Consider the following 25,645-nt stretch of genomic DNA (forward strand, 5'->3'; position numbering starts at 1 on the left):
ATCACCAATATATTTAAAGCAGTTCTTATTTACACTGTTGCTTTACTTTCAAACTTTCAGCACACATTAAAATTTCTTCAGAGGCATATTTGTATGAGCTTGCATATAAGAAGTACCTCTTCTGTCTTCTAGATCTTTGACAATGTTCCTCAATATTTTGTTCTTCCCAATTAAAGCCTGAAATAGAGTAAGAGAAAAATGATGAATGGAAATTATGGAAAATGTAAGTTACAGTGTTCAGTGAATCTTAAAGTCATGCATGCTTTACTCACCAAATTCTCTACCCATCTCAATTGAAATTACACAAGTGCTTCAAAAGAAAGAAGGGTTTTCTCCAATTTTAAAACAGGAAAGGGTATTTATACTCTTACCTATAGCATTGAGGTTCCTGTAGGTCTCCAGCATGACATCTTTGTAGAGCTTCTTCTGGAAGGGATCTAGCAAAGCCCACTCTTCCTGAGTGAAGTTCACATGCACATCCTCAAAAGTCACTGTCTTCTCGAGTATCCCATACATGGGTACAAAAGAAAGCATGATAGAGACAACATTGGGCATGTATTCTTCATAGACAATGTGTTCATATAATTATGGGGCCTATCAGACTTATTTCTTGACTGCAAAGTTCTACTGTAACTACCAATACATACTTGTAGGAAATGTATTAATGAGGTTCAGCCCTGTCATTTCACAGCCTGTTCAATAGGATGTAGCCTTTCTAGTGAAATGACACCTACATATGTAAAGAGGACACAAGCTCTACAAGATCAATAGTGCTTACCACACAACAAAGAAATTGTATTAACACTAACAATTACTAACTGTAAAAAGCAGTTAAAAGCTGGGTCTATTGTCCTATGCCTTTAACACTGCAGTCAGGAGACAGAAGCAGAATTATCACATTGAGTCGGATGCCAGTGTGGGGTATACAATAAGTTCTAGAGCAGCCGAAGGTACATAGTAAGACCCTGTATCCTCTACCAGAATTGACTAACCAAACCAGAAATATAGAAAGGCCTCAGGTTTTTCCTTAAATTCCTAAGAGAATTATACATAAAATCCAGCTCTGTAGTCATCTTCCAGATATCTGACGTCCACAGGTACAAATTATAACATTAACAAGATATTACCAAAAGGGAATATATGTTTAAACATTTACAATTAGGCAGGGGCTGGGGATTTAGCTCAGTGGTAGAGCGCTTGCCTAGCAAGCGGAAGACCCTGGGTTCCGTCCTCAGGTCCGGGGGTAAAAAAAAGAACTTTACAATTAGGCAGAAGAAAATCTTAGCTATATGAAAGTTGATTAGATGTAAACAACACAGTGCAGGATGGAGGGCTCAGCAGTGAAGTACAGGGCATGGATCTCATGCTTTGACTGGGAATCTGCATGTAAATTATGTAGTTCCTTCTCTCTAATTGGATTTTGATCAATCAAGATCCATTGACAGCAGCCAATGGAAAGGGTAGAAAAGGTGAGAATTCCAGGTTCCAAAAGGTGAGGAAAGAGAAGCAGGAGACAGGAAAGAGAGATTTGTCTTGCTTTGGAGAGAGAGCTGACAACCATGTAAGATGTCCAGAGGAGTGTTCATTGGCCACAACCCCAGGTTGGGGATTAGAAATGTAATTAAGCTGAGAGTAGCTTTATGGTGGTGAGCAATGAAAAGGAACTGGGCAACTAAGCTAAGGGCAGATATAGAGTGTCGAGCAAAGAGTAACGGAGAGGACACACTAGCTGTGGGAAGCTTGGATGAGACATTAGTCAGGATAAACATATTAGTGTGTGTGTGTGTGTGTGTGTGTGTGTGTGTGTGTGTGTGTGTGTGTGTGTTCTATTGTGTGACACTGTTCCCCCATACAAGGGAACCAGGGCAGGGACTGGAAGTGTACCTGTCAGGAACTTAAGGCCGGGTAGTGAAAAGGTTACATGCTTCAGGAAGAGCTCTTGCAGGTCCTACAAATAAGTGAGGTAAACTGCTTGTATTTACAGCAGGATCACAGCCATCCATTATTCTACTTTCAGCATGTGTCAGACCATTGTCTGGCTACTCTGAGGACTAGACACACCTGAGAGATATATTCATGCATATAGGCAAAAGACTCATAGTCTTTCTAACATAAAGTCAAAACAAACAAGACAGGTAGAAAGAAGGTCAGTGAATGCCCTGCAATGACTGAGAAGACTCAGAAGTATTAACATCATGAGTACATGGTACCCTAGGAAATAGAATGATAATGACTAAGAAATTTCAAAAATCAAAATGAGGGGTACGTTCAGCACAAAAGCATATAAAGACACATTCATTCCAGGCCCATGTACATCAATAAAAGAGAAAGGCCAGGCACGTTGGCCCACATTTGATTCCAGCACTAGAACCCAGAATCAATTTGATCCCTACATTCAAGGCCTGCCTAGCATATAGGCCTACTTTAAGGATACCCACGGCCACAAAGAAAAACATTGTCTTCAAAAACAAAACCAAACTTGAAAAATATGAAAACATTAGTTAAGCAAAATAGCTTAGCATTGCTTCTTCTGTATCTCATATGATTTAAGGATAGAGTCTATTTAAAGGAAGGCAGGACAGGAAGGAAGGACACGAGAAGGAAGCTGAAGGATGAATTTCAAGGAAAACAGAATAACAGATATAAGTGGCTATTGATTAAGTTATAGACACTCAAATCCCATCCCAATAAGGAATTGCCTCTTGTAGGAGTCCTTCTCCACATATTCTCACCAACAAGTCCACCAACAAGAGACAAATGTTTAAAGTCAACATACTATCTGGATGCTCTTTCATCCACCTAACTATGCTAGACCATGCTCTCTATAGGTTCATGGTCATTCTATGACAAAAATGCATTTAATCTACTATCAAGGACACTTAAAGTCTGTTACAGCATGTACAGTGTTCAAATGTCCAAAGTCTCCTGTCACCCTCAAGACATTCTTTAGACTGTCACATACTCTAAAGTCTGAAAGCAAGTGATATATTTATCATATAAAATGGCAAATCCCATGGGGTAGAGAGCTGAAATCCCAGAAGTGTGGACAATCCTGAGACCTCAGGGGAGACCGCCACTTCTGCCCACTTCTGTTCACATTCCTCAACCAAAAGGAACCTGCATAGTGTCCCCTGGATACAGGAATACAGGAGTGGTCACTGGCAGGAACCTGCTGAATCCTGAACTGAACTGGAACTGAACTGAACCAGTACCAGAGCTCCCTCCCCCCAAATCTTGTGGGTGGGACAGTTGGACCCTCAGAAGTGTGGACAATCCCGAGAACTCACAGGAGACAACTACTTACTGCACACCTATCTGACCAAAGATTAAACCTCCTAGTGACATCTGTGCCCTCTGGACACAGGGACCTAGGAGCAGTCAGGGACAGGACCTTTCGAGTTTCTGCCTGTGCTGAGAGCCGAAAGGCAGTCACAAGGAGTCACACCTGAGAGCAGAGGTAAGATCAACTTTTTTGCTCCAAGCAACCCGTCTGGTGGCCTCAGGACACACATGGCAGAAGAATTCCAGGACAGGACACTTCTGGTTTCTGGATGTGCCCGGAACTGAACTGAATGAATCCCACAGGTCCCAGCACCCAAATCCTGTAGGGGAGAGAGCTAAATTCCCAGAAATGAGGACAAATCTGAGACCTCAGGAGAGAACGCCACTTCTGCCCACTTCTGATCACATTCCTGGCCCAAGGGGAACTTGCATAGTAGCCTCTGGATACAGGAATAGAGCTGCAGTCAGTGGCAGGAACCTGCTAGTAGTTTCTGCTGGAGCCTGGAGATGAACTGAACTGGTCCCACAGCTCCCTCTACCCAAAACCTGTAGGGGAGAAAACTGGACCCTCAGAAGTGCAAAAAATCCTGAGAACTCAGAGGAACCAACTACTTTCCGCCCACATTCTTCACCCAAGAGGAAATTGCTTAGAGCCATCTGTGCCCTTTGGGCACAGGGACTTAGAAGCAGTCAGGGGAAGAACCTTCAGGGTTGTGCTCATGCAAAAAGCTGAAAGCAAGTCACCAGCATAGCCTACACACCATGAGCAGAGGTAAGACCAACACTTCTGTATCAGCAACCCGCCTGGAGGCTTCAGGTCAAAAAAACCCAGGAGTAGGTCTCTGTTCCCAGATTCAGCTGAAAGAAAACAGGCCTACAGGAGGGTCAAGCCACTGTCAGACACAGCAACACAAGCTAACACCAGAGACAACCAGCACAGGATCCTAATTAACAGGAACCAAGACTACTTGGAATCATCAGAGCCCAGTTCTCTGAGCAAAACAAACTCTGGATTTCCAAACACACTGGAAAAGCAAGATTTGGATTTAAAATCACATTTTACGATGATGATGGAGAACATAAATAACTCCCTGAAAGAAATACAGGACAGAACCAGTAAACAAATAGAAGCCCTTAAAGAGGAAACACAAAAATCTCTTCAAGAATTACAGGAAAATACAACCAAACAGGTAAAGGAATTGAATCAAACCATCCAAGATTTAAAAATGGAAATAGAAACAATAAAGAAAGCACAAAGGGAGATAACCCTGGAGTTAGAAAACCTAGGAAAGAGATCAGGAGTCGTAGGTGCAAGTGTCACCAACGGAATACAAGAGAGAGAAGAGAGAATCTCAGGGGCAGAAGATACCATAGAAAACATTGACACAACCATCAAATATAATGTAAAATGCAAAAATCTCCTAGTCCAAAACATCCAGGAAATCTAGGACACAATGAGAAGATTAAACCTAAGGACAATAGGTATAGGAGAAAGTGAGGACTCCTAACTTAAAGGGCCAGTAAATATCTTCAACAAAATTATAGAAGAAAACGTCCCTAACCTAAAGAAAGAGATGTTCATAAATATACAAGAAGACTACAAAACTCCAAATAGGATGGACCTGAAAAGAAATTGCTCCTGTCACATTATACTTAAAAGACCAAATGCACACAACAAAGAAAGAATATTAAAAGCAGTAAGGAAAAAAGGTCAAGTCACATATAAAGGCAGACCTATAAGAACTACACCAGACTTCTCACCAGAGACTATGAAAGCCAGAAGATCCTGGGCAGATGTCATAAGAATACTAGGAGAACACAAATGCCAGTGCATGCTACTGTATCCAGCAAAACTCTCAATTAATATAGATGGAGAAACCAAGATATTCTATTACAAAATGAAATTTACACAATTTCTTTCTAAAAATCCAGCCCTACAAAAGACAATATGTGGAAAACTCCAACACATGGAAGAAAACTAAATCCTAGAAAAATCTCATGCAATGAACCCAAAAGAAGAAAGAGAACCAAACAAACATAATTCCACCTCTAACAACAAAACTAACAGGAAACATAAATCACTATTCCTTAATATAGTTTAACATCAATGGACTCAACTTCCCAATAAAAACATGTAGACTAACAGACTGGATATGTAAAGAGGACCCAGCATTTTGCTGCATACAAGAAACACAACTCAGAGACAAAGACAGACACTACTTCAGAGTAAAAGGCTGGAAAACAACTTTCCAAGCAACTGATCTGAAGAAACAAGCTGGAGCAGCCATTGTAACATCGAATAAAATCGACTTGCAACCAAAAATTATGAAAGAAAATAAGGAAGAAAACTTCATACTCATCAAAGGAAAAATCCACCAAGATGAACTCTCAATCCTAAATATCTATGCTCCAAATGCAATGGCACCTACAATCTTATTAAAAAAAAAAAACTTACTGAAGCTCAAAGCATACATTGCACCTCATACAATAATAGTAGGAGAACCCCACTCTCATCAATAAATAAATCATGGAAATACAAATGAAACAGAGACATAGAGAAACTAACAGACGTTATGAAACAAATGGACTTAAAAATATTTATAAAACATTTCATCCTAAAACAAAAGACTATACCTTCATCTCAGCACCTCATGGTACCTTCTCCAAATCTGACCATATAATCAGTCACAAAACAGACTTCAACAGATATAAAAAGATTAAAATAATCCCATGCATCCAATCAGATCACCATAGACTAAGGCTGGTCTTCAATAACAACAAAAATGACAGAAAGCCCACATATACATGGAAGTTGAACAAAGCTCTACTCAATGATAACAAGGAAGAAACAAAGAAAGAAAGAAATTAAAGACCTTTTAGAAATTAATGAAAAAGAAGGCACAACATATCCAAAATTATGGGACACTATGAAAGCAGTTCTAAGAGGAAAACTCATAGCTCTGAGTGCCTCCAAAAAGGAATAGGAGAGAACATACATCAATCAGCAGCTTGACAGTACACAGAAAAGCTCTAGAACAAAAGGAAGCAAATACACCCAAGAGGAGTAGAAGGCAGAAAATAATCAAACTAAGGGCTGAAATCAACCAAGCAGAAATGAAAAGGACCATATAAAGATCAACAAAATCAGGAGTTGGTTCTTTGATAATATCAACAAGACAAATTAACACTTAGCCAGAATAACCAGAGGGCACAGAGAGTGTATCCAAATTCACAACATCAGAAATGAAAAGGGAGACATAACAACAGAATCTGAGGAAATTAAAATAATCATCAAATCCCACTACAAAAGCCTATATTCCACAAAACTGGAAGAAATGGACAATTTTCTAGACAAGTACCAGGTACTAAAGTTAAATCAGCATCAGCTAAACCATCTAAACAATCCTATCCCTCCTAAAGAAACAGCAGCAGTTATTAAAAGTCTCCCAACCAAAAAGAGCCCTGGACCACATGGGTTCATTGTAGAATTCTATCAGACCTTCATAGAAGATATCGTACCAGTACTGTCCAAAGTATTCCACAAAATACAAACAGACACAAACCACACAAAAACCCAACAAAGAAAGAAAACTTCAGACAAATTTCATTTGTGAATATTGACACAAAATTATTCAATAAAATTCTTGCAAACCTAATCCAAGAACGCATCAAAATGATCATCCATCATGGTAAAGTAGGCTTCATCCCAGGCATGCAGGGATGTTGCAACATACAGAAATCCATCAACGTAATCCACTATATAAACAAACTCAAAGAAAACTACTACATGATCATTTCATTAGATGGTCAGAAAGCATTGAGAAACTTCAACACCCCTTTACAATAAAAGTCCCGGAAAGATCAGCAGTTCAAGGCCCATACATAAACATTGTAAAAGCAATACACAGCAAACCAGTAGCCAACATTAAACTAAATGGAGAGAAACTTGAAGCAATCCCACTAAAATCAGGGACTAGACAAGGCTGCCCCATCTCTCCCTACCTGTTTAATATACTACTCGAAATCCTAGCCAGAGCAATCGGACAACAAAAGGAGGTCAAAGGAATGCAAATTGGAAAGGAAGAAGTCAAAATATTACTATTTGCAGATGATATAATAATATACTTTAGTGACCCCAAAAGTTCCACCAGAGAACTACTAAGCCTGATAAACAACTTCAGCAAAGTGGCTTGGTATAAAAGTAACTCAAATAAATCAGTAGCCTTCCTCTACTCAAAAGATAAACAGGCTGAGAAATAAATTAGATAAAGGCAATCCTTCACTATAGTCCCAAATAACATAAAATACCTTGGTGTGACTCTAAGCAAGCAAGTGAAAGAACTAAAGTCTCTGAAGAAAGAAAGTGAAGAGATCTCAAAATATGGAAAGATCTCCCATGCTCATGGATTGGAAAGATTAATAGGTTAAAAATGGCCATCTTCCCAAAAGCAATCTACAGATTGAATGCAATCCCCATCAAAATTCCAACTCAATTCTTCATAGAGTTAGAAAGAGCAATTTGCAAATTCATTTGGAATAACAAAAAACCCCGGAGAGCAAAAACTGTCCTTAACAATAAAAGAACTTCTGTGGGAATCATCATCTTTGACCTCAAACAGTATTACAGAACAATAGCGATAAAAACTGTATGGAATTGGTACACAGACAGGCAAGTGGAACAGAACTGAAGACCGAGAAATGAACCCACACACCTATGGTCACTAGATTTTGGCAAAAAAGCTAAAACCATTCAATAGACAAAAGATAGCATTCATAACAATTTGTGCTGGTTCAGCTGGAGGTCAGCATGTACAGGATTGCAAATGGAACCATTCTTACCACCCTGTCCATAGCTTAAGTCCAAGTGGATCAAGGACCTCCACATAAAGCCAGATACACTCAAACTAATAGGAAAAAAGTGAGGAAGAGTCTCGATCACATGGGCACTGGGCAAAATTTCCTGAACAAAACACCAATGGCTTAAGCTCCAAGATCAAGAATCGACACTTGGGGCTCATAAAACTGCAAAGCTTATGTAAGGCAAAGGACACTGTCAATAGGACAAAACGGCAACCAACAGATTGGGAAAAGATCTTTGCCAATCCTACATCTGATAGAAGGCTAATATGCAAAATATACAGAGAATTCAAGAAATTAGACCCCAGGGAGTCAAATAACCCTATTAAAAATTGGGTACAGAGCTAAATAAAGAATACTCAGCTTAGTCACATTGGAATCCTTACTCATAATGGAAAAGAAAATCAAAACAACCCTAAGATTCCACTTCACACCAGTCAGAATGGCTAAGATCAAAATCTCAAGTGACCACAAATCTTGGCGAGGATGTGGAGAAACAGGAACACTCCTCCATTGTTGGTGGGATTGCAAACTGGTACAAAGACGCTCGAAATCAATCTGAAAGGTCCTCAGAAAGTTGGTCATTCCACTACGTGTGGACCCAGCTATACCTCTCCTGGGCATATACGGAAAAGGTGCACCAACATACAAAAAAGACACATGCTCTACTATGTTGACAGCAGTCTTATTTATAATAGCAAATGCTGGAAAGAAACCAGATGACCTTCAACAGAGGAATGGATACCGAAAATGTGGTACATCTACACCATGGAGTACCACTCAGCTATCAAAATATTGACTTCATGGAATTTGTAGGCAAATGGATTGAACTAGAAAATATCATCCTGAGTGAAGTAACCCAATCACAGAAAAATACACATGGTATGCACTCACTGATAAGTGGATATTAGCCCAAAAGCTCAAATTACCCAAGATGCAATCCACAGACCACATGATGTTCAAGAAGGACAAGCAAAGTGTGGATGCTTAACTCCTTCTTAAAAGGACGGTATATGGAAGAAATGTTTGGAGAAGAGACGGAAGGAACGGCCATTCAGAGCCATATATATCCAACAAAACTAAATAAGATTAATGACGCTAAGAACTGCATGCTGACAGGAGCCAAATATAGCTGTCTCCTCAGAGGCACAGCAAGAGCATGTCCAATACAGAGGCAAATGCAAGCAGCAAACCATTGAACTGAGAATGGGATCCCTGTTGGAGGAATTAGAGAAAGGATTGAAAACGCTGAAGGGGCTTGCCACCCCATAACAAAAACAGAGCTCCCAGGGACTAAACCACTACCAAAGACTATACATGAACTAACCCTGGGCTCCAGCTTCATAATGTAGCAGAGGATGGCCTTGCTGGGCAACAATAGGAGGAAAATCCCTTGGTCCTACCAAGGGTAAACCTCCCCCCCTCCCCCAGTGTAAGGGAAAGTCAGGAGGGTGGGAAGGGAGCGTGGTTGGGGTGGGGAACACCCTTATAATGAAGGAGAGGGGGATAGGATAGAGGGCTTAGGTCCGGGAATCTGGGAAAGGGAATAATATTTGAAATGTAAACAAAAAAGTATCCAATAAAAGACAAAAATGGCACAGAATATCACTTCCCATTCCAGTAAACAGGGATGGGTATATAAGTAGATGGAGCAAGAAACCTCCAGGTCAAAAGGCAAGTCCTATGGCTCTGTCTCAGACATATGTGGCTTACATTTTAAGGGCCAACTTGTAACATAGCTGTTGTTTTGGTTACTTCTACATTCTGTATGCAGCTCTCCATAACAAATGTTGTGGGAGGTTTGGTAAGACATGCTACCCTAGTGAGCTAACTTCATTTTCTTCACTATAGGTAACATAGATATTTACAAGCTTGAATGTAGAACTAAACTGCAAGACATTCAGAAATCTCTTTCTATGTATGCCCTTCTACCTAGTCTACATTTATCCTGAAAACATCAAACCCAAATCAGATCCTTTGCTCTCTTTCCTCAAATCTTGTTTAATCTGTGTTCTGCTCTTTATTACCCTTCTGCTTCCAAGAATCTATTGTAAGCCAAGAGATAAAGCTAGAGTACAAAGAAAGTGCCCACCATGACAGTTCTCAGACATCTAATTGTTATAAAAGAAGGCTCTCCCCCCAATACACCCTTGGCAGGCTAAAACACTTCATTTCCTGGGGGTGGGTTGTGGGTGGGTGATTCAAGTCCAGTATATAGGGAGTTAAAACTTTTCAACTTTTCAACTTTAATGAGGAGCATCTCAATGACATGCAGCTGACTTTGCCTCAAGACATCCGGAAAAGACCACAAGATCCCACCCAAATAATTTGCCTTCAAATAGGCAGGAACTTTCCATTCTTTAGCATTCTATCCCTCAGCACATCAGCACAGATGCCTTTGCCACAGCTCCCGTCCACCGGGCTATATACCAAGGTAGAAAAAGAAGCTCAAAGAATAAAAAATTACAGCCAAATAGTCGGAAGTTTAAAAATGGAATCTCACCCCTAAGAAGCCCTAAATACCTCAAATTCCAGACCATGCTCTCTACAAGTAAGTAAGTAAAGGATCACATTTTTTGAGCCTGCTCTCCCAGGATCCAGATAAAAGGGTTTAAGATTAGGTCCTTAGATAGGTGATCCCAACCTAGTAAAGATAAGAGGAAGCTTCTTCCAGGAACTAGTTGACCATAAAGTTAGATTAAAATCTTAAAAGAACAACCTTGAGAAGCAGGAAGCTTCTCCTAGGAACTAAAGGGAACAAAAAGTTAAGCAATCTTGACAGGAAGCTTCTTGTGATTTTCCAAATGACACTACCCCTGCCCCCTTGGGTTGTGGTTTCTCCCTTTAAATACCCTTTCTCACAGCATCACGAGGTCGAACTCCACTGCCCCTGCGTGGGACTTGACTCTCGACCCCAGTGCACTGGTTCCTATCAAGAAACCTCTTGTTTTTTACAGCAAGGACGGGCTTACGTGAGTTTTTGGGGGGTCGCATCATCTCGAGACTTGAGTGAGGGTCTCCCTGCTCCGGTGGTCTTTCAAAGCCAAAATCTTAGGTCTCTTGGATGTCATGATGAAGGTAACAAGTATGACATCAGATGGGAAGAGACTCAGTGGCACTAAACAATAACCAGGTAGATCAGGTGTCTCCAGAAACGGCTATGCAAAGGACCATTCCGGTTTTGGACCAGTAAGAGACACCTGTTGGGAATGGTGATTAGACTAAGGGATGGGCTCATTTAGAATATACAACAGAAGAAAGAGCCCAAATTGCTTAGAAGAGGAAGGACAGTGGCACACTCAATGGTAAAGCTATACTCCCCAGAGAATAAACAAAAGACTCACTTTCCCAAATGCACAAATGGACTCATTTAGCCCTCACCTGCATAAACAGAACAATTCACAGACACCCTAAGTTTGATTCTGAACAATTTAAGGATAGAGTGGTGACTACTTGTTTTAGCCATTTGGCAGTTAGGAGATTTACATAGCAAATATATTTCACCAATCATTTCTTAACTACACCAATACTCTGAAAGAACAGGCCATTCTTCAGGGACAGAATCCTAAGTGGAAGGCTTCAGAGGATGTAAAAGATAGAAAAAGAAAGAGATAGAAAGTATGAAAGCTGGGGTGGGATAGCAAGGAGATAAGGCTTCTGCTAAGGAAGCTTCTTAAGAACAGCAGCATTTATACTACCTACAAGGAAAATGGAAAAAAATGGGAGACTTACATAAAGTCAGCAGAATCAACCATACAATCGACAAATTAAGGAGGGATCTGATCAAACAATATTGCTCACTGAGTACAGGGCCATCTCATTAACATTAAAGACCATGCCTCCACTACTTTGGAAGTGATGTCTTCAGCCCCATGTGGTACAATTTTTGGAATCTAAGCAGCAGAGACAACCCCTCTCCAAAGGACCTGGCCCCAGACCATTAACAGATCTCAAAAGCATATGCCTGGTTTTAGAGAAGAAACTCTGCTTTTTTAATACATACCTCAAGGCCTTAGGGAAAGGCCCCAGGTCCTAGGCCCCAGGCCCTTACAGGCTCTAAGATGTGGCTGAGTTTGAGAAGGAGCTATGTAATTCTCTAGCCATGAAGTCCTCATGGAAAGCCTTGCTCAGTCAGGCCAGTCCTCACCACAACAGTGTTTTTCCTTTTCAAATGGTGTCACCTGATGTCCTGCCCACCTGGCGGATCTATGCTTTTCTCAAGAAGAAAAGCGGTCCTTTATGGTACACCAGGCCTTAGTGGTGGTTGTGACCCTGCAATGCTCCATGAAGCTGCTTGTTAAAGGGCTGCTCTGTGATCTGGGGATGGGACTACTGGCTGTTGGCTAATCATGGCTGTCTCCTGTGTTACCTTCTGAAGCTGAAAAATCCCCGAAGAGAGACCCTTATTCAAGTCTTGGGAAATTGCGGACCCCAGACACAAAGAGACCATTTTGGATGTAATAAGCAAAGGCGAGGTTTATTACGGAGATCTATTACGGAGATCTCCGGGCCGACACATATCCCGAGCAGGAGACAGAGGTGTCGACCTGGACTTTTAGAAGCAAGGGGTTTTTATAGGGTGAGGAACAGGGGAATGGGGAGAGTTGGCACAGCTATAAGTGATTGGCACATTCAAACATAGCAGTGAGATTACAACACAGCAGAAGAGTACGTGCTGACTGGAGCTTACAGGATTTTAGAAGCCAGGGGCTTATCAGGGTTTGAAGGACATCTGGTTAAAGTGTCACTCTGAGTAAGCTGGGGGAGATGCCCTCCTATCAGATGGTTTATGAGTCAGTCCTGATAGCTTGGGCTGTTTCCTGTATTACTTTTTTTTCATCTTTATGGTCTGTTACTCCTAGCGGCAGGGAGGGCCCCGTCATGTCTGGACTTGCCTGGGCTTGTTTTTCACAGTGTTTAGCCCTGAGTCTGTGAATTTTGAAACTTAAGCCTTAAATCTGTATAATTTTCCTTTCATTCCCCTCTTCTTCTACTAAGTAATTCTAATCTTAGAATTTTGATATCACATCTCGTATTTGGTCTCACCAGTTGCCCTATCTGACAGGTACTGTTGTCTCAGAACCATCAACTGTATACCACCCTCCCAATTTTTAACAAAAGCAATTAACATGTTTGTCACGCAGGGGCCAAAAACTAAAACCAAGAAAATTATTAGTAATGGCCCAGCTATAGCAGAGAGTAGGGTAGTCATCCAGGGTACCGAGTGAACCAAGACTCAAACCAACCTTGTTGAACGTCTCTATCATTTTGTAGGAGTATTAACATATGTAATGTTATATCATTTTTAATAGAAATCAAGCCTATCTCCACACCTATCCTGACGGAACCCAGGGCAAACATGAAATCTTTGCTTTTAAAACACACTCTTCAAGTGAGCATTATAGCAACCTCCCAGTCACGTCTCTGATGTATCCACTTATTTGATGTGTAAGTCTAGGGAGCTTTTTGAAGATCTCAGTTTCCCTCTAGGTCCCAGCTCTCAGCCCCAACAGCTAGTACACGGCTGGTGAGGGCTGAGAATTGACGGCTGTCAGGGTGGTCAGCAGCACCAGGTATGGTCCTTTCCAGTGAGGCTCGAGTGTCTGGGCTCCATATCGTTGTATGTAGCTGTAGTCTCCGACCTGGAACTGATGAGATGTCTCAGGGGTCCCAGGGCATAGGCTGCTGCCAGCTCTGAGCAGATTTCGTTCTGTATCACCTGTAGGTCTTTTAGCCTGGCATACAAATCATTATTACTATGACATGTTGGTTCAATAACATCATCTAATACAGTCAGAGGAGTTGAGGCCCCATATAAGATCTCAAAGGGGGTAAGGCTGAATCTGGAAGGGGTATTTCTTGCTCTGAAGAGAGCAAGAGGGAAGGAGTGCCACCCAGTCTGCGCCAGTCTCCATGGTCAATTTAGTCAGGGTCTCTTTTAGAGTTTTATTTATTTACTCTACCTGTCCTGAACTTTGAGGTCTGTAAATAATAATGTAATTTCTAATCGACCTCTAAATATTTGGCCACACCCTGACTTACCATGGCAACGAAAGGAGGACCGTTGTCTGACCAGATTACCTTGGGCACTCCAGACCCGGGGAAGATTTCTTCCAGTATCTTCTTGATGACTACTGAGGATGTCTCTTGCTTGGTGAGGAAAGCTTCTATCTATTCCTAAAAAGGTATCTACAAGCACTAGGAGATACTTGTGACCGTATTTTCCTGGTTTTATCTCAGTGAAGTTCACTTCGACTTCTCGTTAAACTTTCTAGGTCTCTTTGCCCTGTTTGTTTACTAAGCATTCACTTATTGACATACCTTATACTTTTTACTGCCTCTCTGGCTAGAATCTTAAAGTCTATTACATATATCTTAACTACTTGGACAAACTTTTTATCTAAGTGAGTCCATTTCTGTATTTGGCAAAGTGAGTCTTTTGTTTGTTCTCTGAGGAATATAGTTTTCCCTCAAGTGTGCCATTGTCTTTTTTTCGTTTAAGCAATTTGGGCCTTTTCTTCTGTTGTACATTCTAAGTGAGGCCATCCCTTAGTCCAATCCCAGTTCCCAGTGGCTGTCTCTTGCAGGCCTGTAACCAGGATAGGCTCCTGCATAGCCATTTCCCGAGCCACTTTATCTGCTTTGTTACTGCCTCATGCCACTGAATTTCTTCCTTCCTGATGTCCTGGGCAATAAATAATACTCACAGTTGCTGGCTTCATCAGGGCATCCAACAAATGGCAAAGGCATCTGCAGTGCTGATGTGCTGGGGGGTAGAGGTTCAGCCATTCCAGATGACATTGTGTTGTCCACCATGGCAACACCCACTTATCTCTGACCTTCATGAAGAGAACTGTTCCCGTCTGTGGACAAGGTAGCTTCAGCTTTCAGCAGGTGTCGGTCAGTCAGTCACAGAGGTCTTCCCTCCACCCATGGGCTTCTGCCAGTGCTTGACACTCGTGCTGTGGTGGCTCCAGGTCAGGATTGGGCAGCAAGGTGACCAGATTGCCCCCAACAGGTGGAGAATCTAGTCCATGGCAGCTGACCAGTGGTCCCATCCTCTGGGACATTTCATTTAAAGGCAAAACATCAGCCACTCTACCACAGTTTAAGTCCTGGATTGGGTGATAATTGTTAGTGCCCAGCTGGCAGGAGTGATGTGTTCCAGGCAGAACAGCACTAAGCCACACACCTCCCAGCATCAAGTACTGGTGCACTGAGACAGGTCTTAAGCTCCACATACACAGTCTGCAGATATGCATACACATGGCCTCACCCAGCCATTTCAGCCCAGGCAAGCCATTTTGGAGAGCAAATTTCTCATGAGCAAGGGATAGGGGCAGTCAGGGATGACCATGAACTAGTGGGTTACCCGGCCCACGCCAAGGTCCACTGTTCTTCGGGCAGTCCATAAGTATTGTTTGTTGCCAGTAGTCCCCTGTACCCAAGGTCTTTTGCTGGACACTAGTCCATTTGGGCGTAGGAGCACAGAGTGTTAGGCCCCCCGTATTTACAAAACAACTGGGCGGGCTTCCCTTCTATCTTTGTGCATAGCCAGCACTCTAGGACCGAGAGGCTTGCCTTCGGGGCCACTGGAGAGGCCCCTCTTGTTCTTCCTGGGGCAGTCTCTGACCCAGTGTCCTTTTTCTTTGCATTAGGCACACTGATCTTTAGCCAGGAATTCTCTTCTGTTGCCAGGTACTGTCTTCCTAGGTTCCCTAACTACTGTGGCCAGTATATGTTCCTCTCTTGTCTTTTATCTCTCTTTAGTTCTCTAGCTTCCTCTTCTTTTTGTCTCTTTTCTTCCCTAGCTTTCTGTTCTTTTTGTCCTCTTTCTTTCTTTCTTTCTTTTTTCAGTCTCTCTGTCTGCATCTTCTTCTACAGCTATTAAGTGTTGTCCACTTTTGTGCACAGACCCTGAACCACACATCAACCTTATTTTCTCTGCAACTTACAATAACTCTCTCAGTGACTTAGCTTAACCCTTCAAGTTTCTGTAACTTTTTCTTCATATCTTTTCCTTACTTTAGCCAAATTGGTGGGGCGTTTTTTCAGCCCCTCAGAGACACACCATTGGAGTCTGACGGTAGACCTGGCACTCCCTACCTTCAGGCATATTGAAGTCAACAGGCAGAAGTGAGGGCCTTCCATCCGTGTCTGGAACATTTTTTTCTGGCCTCTAGTAGGATTCTGTATTTCCTGTAACAGCTACTAACAAGCATCTCAAGTGGGATGGTGAGAAACCAAGAAGAGAATCTAGAGAATAGAGGTCCACTGAAGAGGACAAATAGCATTTAGTCACACAGCTAAACCAGGAGGCCTTTTTTGGACAAAACGGTCATTAAAAAATAAGCACAAGCTTTGTCTGTGAAACAGAAAGGCGAGCAGAGAGGCAGCTGATCGGTTACCGACTATCTCTCTGGACTTAGATTTTCCCTCAAGGAGTATCTCTCTTCAGTGTCAGCTTGGTGGCTTTGCCTCTCAAGAGAACCAGCCTCCAAATGACACTAGGCTTCTAGTCTGTCCCTTCCTTAGAAGCTGTGAATGTTTAAGCAACAGGGAGAATTTTTCTTCAGGATCTAAGGTAAAGCTTTCAGGTTCTTGTTAATGTCTGCTTCGGACAGGGTCACTCACTAACCTGGAGTCCTTCATACACAACTGTTAATAGCAACTAGACTGGAAAAGGGGAGTAAAGGGAGGGGCATCAATCCTTGGAGAGGAGGCTCAAGAGAGAAAGATAAAACTCCCTGGCAGAAAACAATTTTTCTCAAGCAAATTATTTTTAACTTTTAAGTTAAGCACCAAGAGGACCAAGTAAAACTCTTTGACGAACAAAGCAAACAGTTCCATGATTTCAAACACAGTCATCAGTCCAAGATTTCAAAAACGAAACAAAAGCCAAAAAGACACTTGACAATACCACAGAAAACAAACCAGACAAACGAGACCAAGACAAAGTATCCTATAACCAATTTCCACAGATGCCTGGTACCTTCAGTAGCTGCACTTCAGTACACTGCAGCTTAACCTTAGCTGCTTCTGGGATGAGACGGACTATCTGATTCTACCTCCCAACAGGATTCCAGAGTGTCCTCTTGCCCTAACGTCTGTCCGACGGTCCACCATTAAAGACAAAGGGGTTGTCACAGTGTGCCCCATGGCAAAGAAAAAGAACACCAAACACAGAAACAGAATACAGAAAACAGACACTAACACGTCCAAGCACACTCGTCCGTGCCTATACTTAAATAGGCAGCCAAACTCGACCACTGACAGAGTGGGATTCCTTGTCCACTCCTGCCTAGGTAAAAGAAGCACTCCGTCTGCTTTGTTCCAGAAAACTTCAGTCAGGTCCTCCTGACTGTCCACAGTCGGGCTCTTCCGACCGTTCTCCACCCATGGAAGGTCTTCCAGGGTTGCAGCTTGCGGGCCCGGGGTGTCCCCCCTTCCACGGCCAGAGGATCCTTACGGACCAAAAAGGCTACTGCACAGACTGGGATTCCACATCCACTCTCCTAGGAGGCAACACAAAGTGGGATTCCACATCCACTCTCCTCTCCTATTTCAGACCGGTACCAACACACACATATACACACATAGCGGCGCCGCTTACACAGAAACACTCGGACAAAAATTTAACTCACCTCCATGGGGTCTTCGTAGTCTGGGGTGGTCGCGAAGATCCGGGGCGAGCCCCCAAATGAAAGATTCCTGAAGAGAGACCCTTATTCAAGTCTTGGGAAATCGCAGACCCCAGACACAAAGAGACCATTTTGGATGTAATAAGCAAAGGCGAGGTTTACTATGGAGATCTATTACGGAGATCTCCGGGCCGACACATATCCCGAGCAGGAGACAGAGGTGTCGACCCGGACTTTTAGAAGCAAGGGGTTTTTATAGGGTGAGGAACCGGGGAATGGGCAGAGTTGGCACAGCTATAAGTGATTGGCACATTCAAACATAGCAGTGAGATTACAACACAGCAGAAGAGTACGTGCTGACTGGAGCTTACAGGATTTTAGAAGCCAGGGGCTTATCAGGGTTTGAAGGACATCTGGTTAAAGTGTCACTCTGAGTAAGCTGGGGGAGATGCCCTCCTGTCAGATGGTTTATGAGTCAGTCCTGATAGCTTGGGCTGGTTCCTGTATTCCTTTTTTTTTATCCTTATGGTCTGTTAGTCCTAGCGGCAGGGCGGGCCCCGTCATGTCTGGACTTGCCTGGGCTTGTTTTTCACAGTGTTTAGCCCTGAGTCTGTGAATTTTGAAACTTACCCCTTAAATCTGTATAAATTTCCTTTCAAAGCCATATTTTCTGACAATCCGGGTGAACAACCATGTGTATCCAGCATCCTAATCTCTAAGATGCTTGGTTACCATGCTACTTACGTGAGGGAGGCAGTCTCTCCCTGAGGTAAACTCTACTCAGTGTGATTCACTATTTCCCAGGCATTGGAAAATCCTTTACATCAAAGATACTATACTCTTTTCATCACAGCTTAATATCAATGTCTACTCCAGGAACTTTGAAAGTGGTAAAGTCACAGTACAGAAAGGGACAGAATAAAAGGAAGTTGATAATTTCCCTTCTTTGACAATACTTAATATTACGAATGAACAGTAAGGTAATCAATTTTAGATGATTGATGAGCATCTGACTGGCCCATTTTTGGGCCTACACACCAGGCTATCAAGAATCTGAATAAAACATTGAACTTAGTATGAAACCAAGATACTGTAGTTACACTAGTCCTACGAAATAGAAGATCTGCATAATGCAATGTGGCCCATCGACTCAAGGGAGAAAAAAAGAGGCAGCTGGGCAAAGAATTATGGGAGGGGGTAACCGGGAGGAGGGCAGTGTTCAGAATGTAAACTGAATACATAAAAGAAATAAATCAATTTATTAAAAAGCAGGGGATGGCTTTTATACTCAAGCTCAAGGCCTAGGTACATAGCATGTGCTTACAGAAGTAGAATCTTTTTTCAGATAGTGACTTAGTTCACTATCACCCAGTTAAGAGAACATACCAGGAACACTGGAAACCATGTATGATGTCGAAATCACAAGAATGTACATGAAGAACAAGTCAAAAAAAAAAAAAAAAAAAAAAAAAAAAAGAAGGTAACTTTTACCTTGGAATCAAATTTTACCATTAAGATTAGTTAGTAAAGGAAAGAAAAACCGAAATATCCTGGCCTATCACAAATACAGTTCTGAATATTTCCTTTGTTTGAGACAGGGTCTGATTTAGAACCCCAGCTGACTTTGATTTGATGGGCACACTATAATGTATAACACATATTAAAAGTATAGTAGATGGTAGTAGATGGCAGTCTGTGTTTAAGCAAGCACCTTTCAACAAATATTCCTAGCATCAAAATCTTCTACAGAAGAGAGAGCTGAGAAGTCATTTGACGTTGGTCTCATTATTACTAAAGGAGAACATTTTTAACAGGATTTTTCCTCACGGCAGCCTAGACTTGTCAATCTTGGGATCACTCCAACCCTTAAAGGATTTGCACTGATGCTAACTGCTCTACAGCTAGATGTAGAAGAAAGTCCTCCCTGGTTTGTGTAGTTGGAAGGGGAAATTTACTGTGTTCCGATCATCCACACAACTCTACTGTATGGTTAATTTTCACTGATATCATAAAATAGGCCGTGGCCAACAGGAATCGTTATTGAAAGCATTGAATTGGACTTGCACTTCTAAAGGATTAGAGTCCATGATAGCAATGTAGGCACATGGCAACAAGAAGACCAAAGAGCTCACTGATTGAATCTCAGACAGGATGGAGACAGCAACTCAGATTTAAAAAAACTATAAATTAAAATATCAAACAATTGGCACTGGTAAGATGGTTCGGTGGTTAAGAGCACTGACTGCTTTTCCAGGTAGACTGAATTCAATTCCCAGCAACCACTGGGTGGCTCACTACCATCTGTACTGGGATCTGATGCCCTCTACTGGTTTATCTGAAGACAGCTACAGTGTACACATAGACATAAAATAATAATTCTTTTAAAAAATGTATTTTTAGAAACATTCCAAAATTTATGATGGGGAAGCTGATCCAAGGGTATGTGCCATCTTATAGAACATAGAGTTATCAATAGGATAATAAAGAAATAGAAAACACACAGACACAGTAAGACACAAAGATACAATAATCAAGACTGCGTGCAGTCTTGCTGACATAATGAGGGAACGGAGAGAAATGCCATGAACAAAAGCACAAAATATAGTCAGGCTTTCATCAAACACTTAAGGAGACTCTGCCAGGCATAATGTCAACTTGACCATCATTACCTATGTGTGTATGTATGAAAAATTTAAACAGAACACAGACTTCACAGCCACCACAAAAATACCTCAAACTGCCCTCTAATCTGTTTATTTCTTACCGTCAGTAGCTACTGATCTTTCTCTCAAGAGTGCTTCCCATCACCGCCTGTCTATCAGTTTCTAAACAATTAGTAAAATGTAGCAGGCAAAACAATATGAAGTGTTCACAAGTCCTAGGAACCAGACCGTCATTTCTTAGAAATTATCTTTTGACTTCACAACAAAGGCACTGTTCATCCCTAATATTAAGTACTATCACAACAGCTGGAAAAAACCCAGATGTCCCGCAGCAGAGGAATGGATACAGAAAATGTGGTACATCTACACAATGGAGTACTACTCAGCTATTAAAAACAATGACACCATGAAATTCACACGCAAATGGATGGAACTAGAAAATATCTTCTTGAGTGAGGTAACCCAGTCACAAAAGAATAAATATGGTATGAACTCATTGATAACTAGAGGTTAGACAAAAAGCTCAGAATACCTACAATACAACTCACAGACCATATGAAATGCAAGAAGGAAGACCAATGTGGATGCTTCAGTCCTACTTAGAAGAGGGAATAAAAAAATTACAGGAGCAGAAAGAGGGAGAGGGAAAGGCTGGGCGGGCAGTGGAGGTGGGAGAGCATTAGTTGTGGGGAGAGATAGGAAAGAAGTACAGAGGGTCAGGAAATGGAAGGGAAGTATGTAGCAGTGGGGAATGAGGAACTGGGAGTAGCCACTAGAAAGCCCTAGATGCTAGGAAAGCAAGAGGCTCCCAGCACACAACTGGGATGGCATTGGCTGAAATACCCAACAAAGGGGAAAGAGAACCTGTAGAGACCATATGCAGACCCAGTTGAGGAATGGGGCCACACACACATCTCAAAAATATTAACACACAATTGTTCCTGTCTAAGGGAAATGCAGGGACAGAGAATGGAGCAGAGACTGAAGGAAAGGCCATCCAGAGACTGCCCCCCCATGCTGATCCATGTTATCTGCAGACACCAAACCCAGACACTATTGCTGATGCCAAGAAGCATGAGCTGACAGGAGCCTGCTATGGCTGCTCCCTGAGGGGCTCGGCCAGAGCCTGACCAATACAGATGTGGATGCTCACAGCCAACCATCGGACTGAGTGAGCACTAGGACAGCAGAGAGGACTTAGGGGAAAGACTGAAGAAGCTGAAGGGGTTTGCAACCCCATAGCAAGAACAACATTATCAACCAATCAGATTCCCCTAGAGCTACCAGGGATGAACCACCAACCAAAGAGAACACATGGAGGGATCCATGGCCCCAGCTGTTCACATACCAGAGGATGGCCTTATCTGACATCAATGGGTGCAGGGAAGGCCCTTTGTCCTGTGGAGACGCTGCCCCTATGTAGGGGAATGCTAGGGAGGTGAGGCAGGAGTTTGTGGGGGCGCACGAGAGGGATATCATAGGAGGTTTGCAGAGGGGAAACCAGGAAGAGGGATAACATTTGAAATGTAAATAAATCAAATAACCAATAAAAATGAACGAATTAATAAGAAATGAAATGTAAAATGTGAAATCAATCGTTGACTCTTTCAAAAGAAAAACATTATTAATAATAAGAAAATCCCCACATATCCGTACCAATTTGGAATAAGTAAGGGCCATTCCCTGGCAGAGAGAATGGCTTTGACCTGGACCCTATGTGCAATGTTAGGTGCTAGATATGTAACATAACACACAGCTGGAAGAGACGGCATTCGTCTCAACCCACTGAGCTGAAGTAATTGTGCAAGAGGATTGGACACAGCTGCAAAGGGGTACCCTCCAGTTGGAAATTCAATATGCATTGATCAAGCCAACCTCCCCAAAACATATGATTTTGTATAGAACTTAGGTGAGTTTATCCATATTTGCTTGTATAAAAGTCTTTCTTCTGTGAGTGTGTCTCTCTTCTCCTGGCTCATAAAAGTTTATTGCTCCAAACTTCCCCCAAGCCTATCAAGTGAGTGCATCTGGACTTGAGGGAAAGGATCTAGCAATCAATCCTTTACTCAATTACCCGATTCCCTTTTAGTAGACAACGTTTGAGAAAAACTTGGAAATAAACATTAAAGTCACCTTTCAAAGTGTGTCTGTCACTTTTCTCCCTGTGACTTCAACTACCAGGCTGGAAGTTAGAGCAGCCCAGTTCACTGGAGATAGAAGAAAAGCTACTTAACCCCCCTGCTGTTTTAAGGTGAGGGGCTACACACCAGAGATTGCAGTTTACAGTCTGGCCTCTGAGGAACTCAGGAAAGTCTGCTACAGCTGCAAAGTGCCTTAGACTCAAAATAGGTAAAACGGCAACCCTAAATATCTCGCATGACCAAGTCTTGCCCCCGCGGACATTCTTCCCCCTCCGCAGCCTCAAAAGAAACCAAAAAGAAAGAACAGCCAGGGTTGGCCCCCTGCATCCCACCACACCGAGTCCTGCGGCTGAGCCGCCCACTCCTTCTCGTTTTGGGCAGCGGTCACCTACTCACCATGTCCCGACTTAGTAGATTGCCAGCACGTCCATAAGACACCCGGCAGCCGACATCAAAACACATCAGGCCAATCATTCAAGCCCGCTAAGCAACTCAGAAAAATCGGCTGCTGGAAACAGGGCACCAGGAAGTACACTCCTCTTCTACAAGTGGACGTCCTGCCTGGAGGCCCTGATTGGCCAGTGAATCTTGAGTGACATGAATCCCTCCCGTAGGATTAGAGTGCGATGAAGGCACACAGCATAGCGTTTCCTGGCCCGGGATTCTAGTCCAGGAGCTTACCCTTCTCAGAGCTGCAAGATTTTTATTTCAGTATCTCTTTAGCGTGTCTTCCAATAACCTAACTTTCTGCCGTCCAGCACTCAGCAGGAGTTTCTTCCTCCTGCTCTTGCTGCTGTTGCTGCTCCTCAATCAAGAGGGATAACTTGCAAGGTACAGTATTCAGCTTGGAGCAGACAGTAGTATAGGTTCCAAGGATAGTAACAATTAAAGAGAGACTTTAGGACACAAAGCGTGATGTTTGTTTCTCTGATTGTACGCTGACGTCGGGAAAATTGCAGCTAATATTCAACTGCTACATGTGAGACTGCAAACAACCCAGGGAGAAAAGCAGGGAATGGATGCCGACAGCTACGGAGCACTAATGTTAGAAGCACATCTTCCTCAGTGGAAGGTGAAACATCATATCTGTGTTAGTAAAGGTTTTCCAGATGAACAGACCTAATACAATGGAAATGTCTATGTGTGCATGGAGTGGATATATAAGAATGGCTCGCAGAATGTGGTCCAACTAGTAAAACAAAAACTGTATTGGAAGAAATTTGAAGAATACAGCAGTAGCTGTGTGTCTCAGCTCGTCTTTACCATATGCCAGAATTAAAGAGAAGGAGATGCAAATGCCAGAAAAATAAAATGATCTTTCTAGCCAGTGTAGGGGAAGAAGAGAAAGAACTACCAACTTCAATATCCTTTATACATGGAAGCGCCCACCACAAGCTATGGCCTAGACTAATTTTTTCTTGTCAATCAATACCTCCAGATTAAAGAAGATATTTCCCATCTTGAATATTGCAAATAATAACAATCCCTCAGAGTGCCCATCTGTTTGGTTTTAGGGAACTGAACTCGTGTAACTAGAGTAATTTGAACTACCTGCATTAGTGTCAACAACAGTTCACAGTAAGTTCAGGTCTTTGTCCATATTCTTCTTTCTTTACATTTGTTTCTACTTTATTTATTTTCTTAGATATTTTATGTATTTACATTTCAAATGTTATCTCCTTTTCCCCCTCTCCTATACCCCCACCCCCCTACCCTTGCTTCTATGAGGATGCTCCCACCCCCACACATCGATTCCAAACTAACGCCCTGGCAATACACTTTCCAGATTCTCATTTGCCTGGTCTGTGGACCAGAGTAATGGTCAGTCAGGATGATTATCGACCAAGGGAAATTGATGACGTCACTACTCATGGCTAATGTCAAGTACTGCCAATGCAGGAAAACTTTCACCTTCAGAGCCAAGCCTAGAGGAGATGCAGGACTGTCCTCCCATCATGTGGCCTTAGAGTGGATATTAAGTGGATATTAGCCCAAAAGCTCAAATTACCCAAGATACAATCCACAGACCACATGACGTTCAAGAAGGACAAGCAAAGTGTGGATGCTTAACTCCTTCTTAAAAGGAGGGTATATGGAAGAAAAGTTTGGAGAAGGGACAGAAGGAACAGCCATTCAGAGCCATATATATCCAACAAAACGAAATAAGATTAATGAAGCTAAGAACTGCATGCTGACAGGAGCCAAATATAGCTGTCTCCTCAGAGGCACAGAAAGAACATGTCCAATACAGAGGCGAATGCAAGCAGCAAACCATTGAACTGAGAATGGGATCCCTGTTGGAAGAATTAGAGAAAAGATTGAAAACCCTGAAGGGGCTTTCCACCTCATAACAACAACAGAGCTCCCAGGGACTAAACCACTACCAAGGACTGTACCTGAACTAACCCATGGCTCCAGCTTGATAATGTAGCAGAGGATGGCCTTGCTGGGCAACAATAGCAGGAAAATCCCTTGGTCGGACCAAGGGTGAACACCCCCAGTATAAAGGAAAGTCAGGAGGGTGGGAAGGGAGGGTGGTTGGGGTGGGGAACACCCGTATAATGAAGGAGAGGGGGATAGGATAGAGGGTTTATGTCCGGGAATCTGGGAAAGGGAATAACATTTGAAATGTAAACAAAAAAGTATCCAATAAAAGACAAAAATGGCACAGAATATCACTTCCCATTCCAATAAACAGGCATGGGTACATCAGTAGATGGAGCAAGAAACCTGCATGTCAAAGGCAAGTCCTATGGCTCTGTCTCAGACATATGTGGCTTACATTTTAAGGGGCAACTTGTAACATAGCTGTTGTTTTGGTTACTTCTACATTGTGTATGCAGCTCTCCATAGCAGATGTCTCATGTTTTGTATCTCAGTGTCATGTGGTCAGGAAATACAACTGAAGCTTCATCCTCATGACCTCAAGTAATGAACTCAACAGGCTCATCAATGGGGCTCTGACTCTGCAGAACAGAGATGGCTGGAAGAGTGCTGAATTGGAACCACAGAGCAAGCATCCATGACCTTTGCATCCTTCTTGTTTCCAACCCACAAGAAA

General features: G+C 42.4%; 1 protein-coding gene and 1 long non-coding RNA gene across 2 annotated transcripts in view; both read right to left on the bottom strand.

The window, feature by feature from the left end:
- The window catches only part of Zfp431l10 (zinc finger protein 431 like 10), a 28,045-nt gene extending 4,945 nt beyond the window's left edge, over positions 1–23,100 (bottom strand). The window contains exons 1-3 of the mRNA XM_087591796.1: positions 22,981–23,100; positions 372–495; positions 117–177 (exon numbers count right to left, since the gene is read on the bottom strand). Of these exons, the coding sequence (XP_087447922.1) occupies positions 117–177; positions 372–495; positions 22,981–23,058 (263 nt within the window). The 5' untranslated portion in view covers positions 23,059–23,100. The remainder of the gene's footprint in view (positions 1–116; positions 178–371; positions 496–22,980) is intronic.
- LOC147999938 (uncharacterized) lies at positions 12,589–22,650 on the bottom strand. The gene is made up of 2 exons (XR_015641394.1): positions 22,577–22,650; positions 12,589–13,874 (listed from the first exon to the last, which is right to left on the bottom strand). It is a non-coding gene; the product is annotated as an uncharacterized LOC147999938 (long non-coding RNA).
- Positions 23,101–25,645: the final 2,545 nt, after the last annotated feature.

Source organism: Rattus norvegicus, chromosome 17 (assembly GCF_021556685.1).
Source record: "Rattus norvegicus strain SHRSP/BbbUtx chromosome 17, alternate assembly SHRSP_T2T, whole genome shotgun sequence".
Taxonomy (NCBI): domain Eukaryota; kingdom Metazoa; phylum Chordata; class Mammalia; order Rodentia; family Muridae; genus Rattus; species Rattus norvegicus.